Below are 7,326 nucleotides of genomic sequence, written 5' to 3' on the forward strand. Positions count from 1 at the left end.
GGGCCTGCAGAGGAGCTTCCAGTGGTTAAGTGAGAAACACTGCTTCCTAAATTGTAGGTGGATTGATGCACATTAAGACAAAAAAAGCCCAGCCAAAACCAAACTCCTTTTAATATCAATGTCTGAAGTGCTGTTCCCTGTTGAGGAAATAGGAAGCCAAGAAGTCACAGACAGCCCTGGTTTTGTCTCACTGTTATGTCCAGGGGCAGTGACCTGACATCTGGACCAGTGCCAGTGGCTTTTTCAGTGCAATACATGTGGCATTAGGAGTCCGAGAAAGCTTATTTGCAAAATGCTTTCTGACTGATGAAATTTACTTTATTTGGTTAATGGGTTTGAGGTTAATGTGCCTTATCTAGGCATAACAAAGTGGTTTTCCACATTTAACTGGTCTCATTTTTCTGGCATTTGTAGCCAGGGACTGAACCTCTGAATGGAGGCTTTGTGGTGACTCTTGTAGCACACAGGTTAAGTTCACCTGTAACCATTCTTTGCTGTGATGTTTGTTCTCTTAAATAGCCATGTAATCCTGCTCTTTGTGGTTTTATCTGGGCAAGAGTGTCTTTGAAGAAGCTGGCTGAAGAGCAGCAGGCCGTGTAACAAGAATTGTAACACTGGTACTGAACTTGCTCTTGCTGGCTGGCGTCCTTAAGGATTTTGCCTTGTTGCCATTTGTATTCAAGAAAGATCTGTGGCAGTTCTTATCCAGAGCAGCAAATAACTTAGATATTCATCCCACCAGAGGCTTCAATACAAACTTTGTAGTTCTGACATAGAACAGCCAGTTCTATACATATGCTGCTTCATAATAATCTGCTTTACTCTTCTTCTGTGGCAGGTTGTGGTGTTAAGATGATGAGCTTGGCCAACCTGAAGAGCAATCAGTACATCCCCATCCACAGTAAGCAGATTCGGGGCCTGGCTTTTGGCACTCGGGCAGATGGTTTGCTGCTCTCTGCTGCCCTGGACAGCACTCTCAAACTCACTAGGTGAGCCCTGCTGCCTGTCCCTGCAGAGTCTGGCTGTGTGCAAGAGGTTGGGTTGGATTTTGTTCTGTCTTGCAGCACTTGCTGTTCTGCTTTCTGAAAGACACTGCAATGATGAGATCAGGTCTGCATATTCTTCCTGCATGTGGGAACTAACAGAGGGAAGGACTTATTGATGCTTTTGCACCTTTAAGGTGAAGATGTCATGGAGTGATTATTTTCCTGTGGAAAACAAGTAATTCAGCATGGATTGGCCAAGTGTGTTGAGAATAAATAACATAATATATAGAAACAACATTTACTGTCCACTTGGTTTTCTGTTCCTGCAGGGGAATGTGAAGTGTGGGAACTGGTACAGCATAAAGCAGAAATAAGGGGTGGTTGGGCTGGGCTCCTCTTTACCTGCACTGATGTTGGCTTCTCTGGTTTTAAACTTCTTCCAGATCATGGAATTCATCCTGGATATGGAATGCATAAACAGCATTGTTGAGCATGTGGTAGAGGCTCTCTAGAGCTAGCAGAGACTTAAAGCATTGGGTTGGAGACTAATTATGCAGAGACTGAGAGAAAAATGTGTCCAGTCCTGTTAGAATTTACAGTTTATGACTGTGTTTTCTTGCTGCTCTGCTGCTCTTCAGTCTTAATCTTACAGTGCTTCAAAACTTTATTGGCTGATTGATTCTAATTGAGTTATGTTAACATCTCTGTGCAGTTTGTGTGTCAGTATTGGGTTAGGCAGGATAAGTGTCTGTTGTTTGACTAATTAGTCTCAGTTCTTTCCCACAAGTGAAGCAATGAAGAGAACTTATTCTGTACATTTTTGTTGCAGGATTGTTTCTTTCCTGTAACCATGTTGAAATGTTTGCTAGACTAGTTAAAAGTAAACAAAACTCTCTGATGCTCAAGTCAAGGAGTCAGATTTCTGACTGATTAGGCTGATAATTCTTTTCATGGTTTAATCTGAAGAGTGAGCAGACACTGCAATGAGGAGCCAGACACTTCCATATCTGCATCTCACTGCCTGGTTGGTTGCATCAAAGCCTGTGATCCTCTTGCTTTTGTCTTTGATTCCAGAATGTCTTCAAGTTAGGCGTTTGCTTCAGCAGCATCTCCATACTTTTTTCAGTCTCCCTCTGAAAGAATAGTCCTTCTTTGGCTATCTTTCTTTTCTAGTTACTCATTTCATAGTCACCCTCCCCAGAAGAATTATCCAAGATGTCTTTATGTCTCCTGCTCTGGCTTGCAGTTGTTTCAAATAGCACTGTGAGTTTGTTTTGGTTTTTGGGATTTTTTTTTTCATCCTGTTGTTTTGATGCAGTCACTGCTCCAATATCAAACTTCCCATTTCCCCAGCTAGATTTTTGTAGTTGTTCCCCTTAGACTTACCTGGGAGCAATTAGTTGTTTCTCTGGAGTCCTGAGCATACTCACCTTCCCCAGGGAGAAGCACATGTGTTACAAAGGATATCTGGAGTTCCTTTGATATGTGCAGTCTTCTGTCTCTGCTGTTCTCAGTGTGCAAATGCATGTTGATGATGCTGCCCTTTGCAAACACATCCTGATCTGGTACCAACTTCATCTGCTAGTCTGGGTTGTGCCCCTTTGTGGACTCTCTTCTTCTTTAGAAACTTGATTTGTAGAAGGAATAATTAATACTATAATTGTACCTTCAGCTGTCCTTAGCCACTAACTGTCTCACTCTTGCTTAAATTAATTAATTAATTAATGAGAGGTGTAATCTGAAGAGATGAGCCCTGTGATCTCAGGAATATGTGGTATTACTACACCAGAGTTGCTTCTCCTAATTGTTTCCAGAAAAGTAACTTAGCTTTCTCTTGCCAGTAAGGCAGCTGAGACCCTGCTGTGAGATTTCCTCTCCCAGTCTCCAAAGATCAATCTGGAAAAAGAAGCATTGGCCTGGAAGAATTGTAAATCACTTCACAGTATCCAAGGGATTATTCTGTTGGGGTTTTTAGATTCATGTCTGGAGTAAAGGAGGAGTTAATTGAGAATTTGGTCTAAAGAGAGATGCTTTTGTCTGAAGACTTTAAAAAGCTAGATTAGCTTAGTTTAATTGTGCTGTTTTCTCATCAGTAGATACTTGTGCAACTGGCCAACACTTTGCTTTTCTTCTGTAGCTTGGCAACAAACACTGTGGTGCAGACATACAATGCTGGCCGTCCTGTGTGGAGCTGCTGCTGGTGTCTTGATGATACAAATTATGTCTATGCTGGATTGGTCAATGGCTCTATCATGGTATATGATCTGAGAGACACAAACTCTCATGTCCAAGAACTGGTCCCTCAGAAGTCGAGGTATGGCAGAAGGATTTATCATTCCTCTCAACTAATATACATCAAGTTAAACACAGCTTCTTCAGTAAATCACACAAAAATTACATTAGTTTAAGTTGTATTATGTGAATCTCTTGATCAAAAATTGACATTTATCACAAATGTGAAAAGTCTCTCATAAGATTGCATGGTGTTTATACATAACTTAAGCAGGTGCCAAGCACTTGTGCTCTTTTTAAGGCACACAAGGGTCAGAAATGGACCCGCTGGTGCAGTATAAACAGAAGAGCTGAATTTGTTTTGGAGCTGGGTTTAGTATTTAATTTTGAAAGGACAAATCACAAAGAAGTGTGAAATTCTGATGCTTCTTCTGTTTGCAACGCTGGTTTCTGCTCATCTGATGTGTGCTGTCTGCTGCTTCTGTAAAACATAAGGCTCACAAGTTAAGTTGGATTTAATTTATACTTGACACACCCATTGGCACTCCTTGCTTGAGGGACCATCTCACAGCCTGCTTAGGTGCTTTCTCTGCCATGCAGTTGGAGAAGTGGAGCTCTGCAGCAGCGAGCAGGACACAGCAGAGCTGCAGCTGACAGCACTGACTCTTGCCAATGGCCCTTCCAGGTGCCCCGTGGTATCTCTGTCCTACCTGCCCCGGATGGCTTCAGCCTCGCTGCCTTATGGTGGAATATTGGCTGGGACCTTGGAAGGAGCCTGCTTTTGGGAACAGAAAGCTGGCAACTCCTACCGGCCCCATCACCTGCCCCTGGAACCTGGAGGCTGCATCGATCTCCAAACAGAGATCAACACACGGCACTGCCTGGCCACCTACAGGCCTGGTATGTACTGGGGTGTCTCTGACCTCTGCTTCTCACTGCTCTGGGCTGAGCTCAGCAGCAGAAACAGCACCTGCTCTTACTAAAGCAGTGAGCATCTGCACATAGAGGAGAAACTGGGGATGGGCAAAAGGAGGCAGCTGTAGGCTGGTGCTGCTTGTATGCCTACAGCTAAAGCCTATCTGTGAGTACATTTTTCAAAAGTTACCTTTTTATTTCTATTATACAGGTAAAAATAACCCATATGTGCGTTGTGTGATGATGGAACTGACTTGCAGCCCACTGACAGAGGGCTCAGAAGATGTGGTGTGTTCCTCTAACCCCGTTCAGACTTTCACTGCTGGGCCTTCTTGCAAGTTGCTGACCAAAAATGCCATTTTTCAGAGCCCAGAGGATGATGGGAGTGTCTTTGTGTGTGCTGGTGATGAGGCATCCAATTCTGCTCTGGTATGTCTTGCTCCTTTCAGTGTGGTGTAGGGGTTTACTGCAGTTCTTAGGACAGAAGACTTGTCAGTCAAAGCATGAGTGTGATTTGGTGGGAATTGTCTTGTCATGCACATTACCCTGTGCTAGTTTGTTGTACTGCTGTGGAACGTGTCGGGCTCCCAGTCTTAGCCAAGGCCTGTGGTCCCCATCCATCAAAGAGCATGTGGGCAGTGAGCCCCTGTTGTCCTCCAGGGGAATGGGGTTGGGCACAGTGGCACAGCTGGGGCCTCTGAGCGGTGTGACAGGCTCAGTGCGATAGTCAGTGTGGTCAGGCTGTGGGAGAAGGATGCAGGCTTTTTGGCAATGGTGGGGAAGAGGAGGAGAAGGGTTGCCCTTTGTATGAAAAAGCAGCCCAAATGCAGAAGATGGACAACAGGCTGCCTGAGCCCTCATGAGTGGAGTCAGAGAGGGTGGTCAGGGTGGCATTGTGCTGCAAGTCTGTTAAAGACAATCAGGCAGCGTGTGGAACTAGAGAAAGGGTCCTACAAATAAATTGAGGAAATCTTTTCTGGAGAGAGGAAGGTCTGTTCTGGGTAGGAGGGGAGAGTCCTGCAGTCCTTGACCTTGTCTGTCCCTCCCACAGCTCTGGGATGCTGGAAGTGGTTCCTTGCTGCAGAAGATGCCAGCTGACCTGTCTGTGCTGGATATCTGCCCCTTGGAAGTGAACCAAAGCCACTTCTTGGCTACACTGACAGAGAAGATGGTGAAAATCTACAAGTGGCAGTGAGCTGTCCCTATGCTTGCCATAGACTGTCCAAATATGCTGCTGATAATCCCACACAACTGCTCAGTCCTGCACTTGCTGCTTACAGGAGGCAGGATCCATTTCAGCACCTTTGTGGCAGTGGGGAGGAACTGGGATGCACTGGTGCCCAGAGCAATTCCTTTTTTCTTTATTCCTCTTTAGGCCTGCCCTTATTTCTTCTTTTGTTAATTTTTTTTAGTCAAACTCCACAAGCTGCCTCAGCACAGCAATAGTTCCTGGAGTGTCTCCAGCGTATATTGCTGCACTCTTTTTTCTGCTGTGAATACAGCACAGGAACTTTCAAATCTCTGCTACAAATGAATAAAATAAGAGGAACTTGAAGACCTGAAACTCCCTCTGCACTTTCTTGTGGCTTCCTGCTGTGATTACTGGGTGATGAAAAGGCATCTTGTAGCATTGCTGATACATAGTGTGAAAGCAAGTTCACTGCCGTGGGGAGCACATTCCCAACGTTCTGCTGAAGGTCTAGGGTCAGTTGGCAGTTATTCCCTAACAAGGATGAGTCCTGTTTTGGGGCCATGGAGAGAACAGGCTTGAAAAATCTACAGAGAATCTTTTTCCTTTGTGGTTTTTTGTCCATGAGCATATAATTTGCACTGAAATTCCTTAATTCTCTGCCTTCTTTCCCTTCTCTTCTTCGTGCTTTACCTACAAGCAAGCTTGGACAGTTTGACTGTGCAAAATGAAAATAGTACTGGAGAAATGCAGGTAAAGAAGAGGGAGATGATTCTTGTTGGCTGCTGCACAATGTTCTGTCTTAAAGACAGGAATGTAGTGAAACAGCCAGTACCTTGGAAAAGAATGCTGGCTGCTTCTGTTGTTTGGGGGTAGGGGAGTTGGCTTTTTTCTGTTTTGAGGAGCCAGTAGAAGCTCAGGGATTTCATCAGCTTATTTTTACTGACCTTTTGTCTTCCTTAGATGACAAGTTAACAGCTCCACAGAGCTGGTCGCAGAGAGCTTCCAGTTGTGTTTGCAAGTGTGCTGCAGCCACTGGTTTGTGTAAATGTGAGCCTGTGGGGTGGGACCACAGCTGGGGATGTGTGTGGGCAGGTGCATTCAGCACCTCACTGTAAATACTCTGAGTGCTGGGGCATTCATCTCCAGGTCAGATCGCGGAGAGGATCTTCAGTTCCATTTTATGTGTAACAAAGTCAAACTTGTGAGGATGTTGGAAGCTGCAAGTCAAGTTCCCTGTGCTGGAAGGTTGTCCCTTGGCACACCTCTGCCTCTGGACGTGGTGAGCAGCAGCTGTTCCACTCAGATTGAGTGTGCCACCACTTCAGCTGCCAGGATAATTTTATTTGCTGAAGTCTGGGGCTTGCACCATGTCATCCTTTTTGTCTTAAATGTGACTGAGAAGATGGCAACTTAACTTTATATTTTTCTGTATTTTGTTCCTATTTTTTATATTGTACAAATAAAATGTTTCTAATTATCAAATCTAAGTGGTGCTGCTGTCCTTTGAAAATAGGTCTCAGTGACATTCACTGAATGTCTTATGAACATTACCAGGGGTTCCTTTATGCAGGTGAACCTTCTCTTGCTTTGTATTATTTCCAGGTCACACTGAGCTTCAGGCTGAAATAATGGAGGTGTTTAGTGGATGAATCCTCGCTGAACCATCCTGATCTGGCCAGGTGAGGGGAAGGAAAAGGGTTGAGCAAGGTCAGGCTACACACATGGGAAGTCTTTTAAATGAAAATAGCTCACTGACACGAGAATTTTTGGCATTTTAACAATGAGCAGGAACTGAGGGTTGGTAGAATGATCTTGTGAGGTCTCTGGTAACAGCTAAACCAGAAGGAGCAGGATGCTCTCTGCCACATTAGTACAATGAGCTTCTTGTTCTCAGCTATTTTGAGGCATCATTTGTGTTCTGTCAACTCCAACCTCATCTTACCACAAGAAATTTGGAAAGTTTTAAACATACATAGGAAAAATAATTAAAATGTTTTGATT

General features: G+C 44.3%; 1 protein-coding gene across 1 annotated transcript in view; it reads left to right on the top strand.

The window, feature by feature from the left end:
* RFWD3 (ring finger and WD repeat domain 3) overlaps nucleotides 1-6,812 on the top strand; it is a 22,410-nt gene extending 15,598 nt beyond the window's left edge. The window contains exons 9-13 of the mRNA XM_033069799.1: nucleotides 839-989; nucleotides 3,124-3,300; nucleotides 3,904-4,118; nucleotides 4,345-4,562; nucleotides 5,185-6,812. Of these exons, the coding sequence (XP_032925690.1) occupies nucleotides 839-989; nucleotides 3,124-3,300; nucleotides 3,904-4,118; nucleotides 4,345-4,562; nucleotides 5,185-5,328 (905 nt within the window). The 3' untranslated portion in view covers nucleotides 5,329-6,812. The remainder of the gene's footprint in view (nucleotides 1-838; nucleotides 990-3,123; nucleotides 3,301-3,903; nucleotides 4,119-4,344; nucleotides 4,563-5,184) is intronic.
* The last annotated feature ends 514 nt before the right edge of the window (nucleotides 6,813-7,326 follow it).

The sequence above is a fragment of the Catharus ustulatus genome, chromosome 11 (genome assembly GCF_009819885.2).
Source record: "Catharus ustulatus isolate bCatUst1 chromosome 11, bCatUst1.pri.v2, whole genome shotgun sequence".
NCBI classification, from domain to species: Eukaryota; Metazoa; Chordata; class Aves; order Passeriformes; family Turdidae; genus Catharus; species Catharus ustulatus.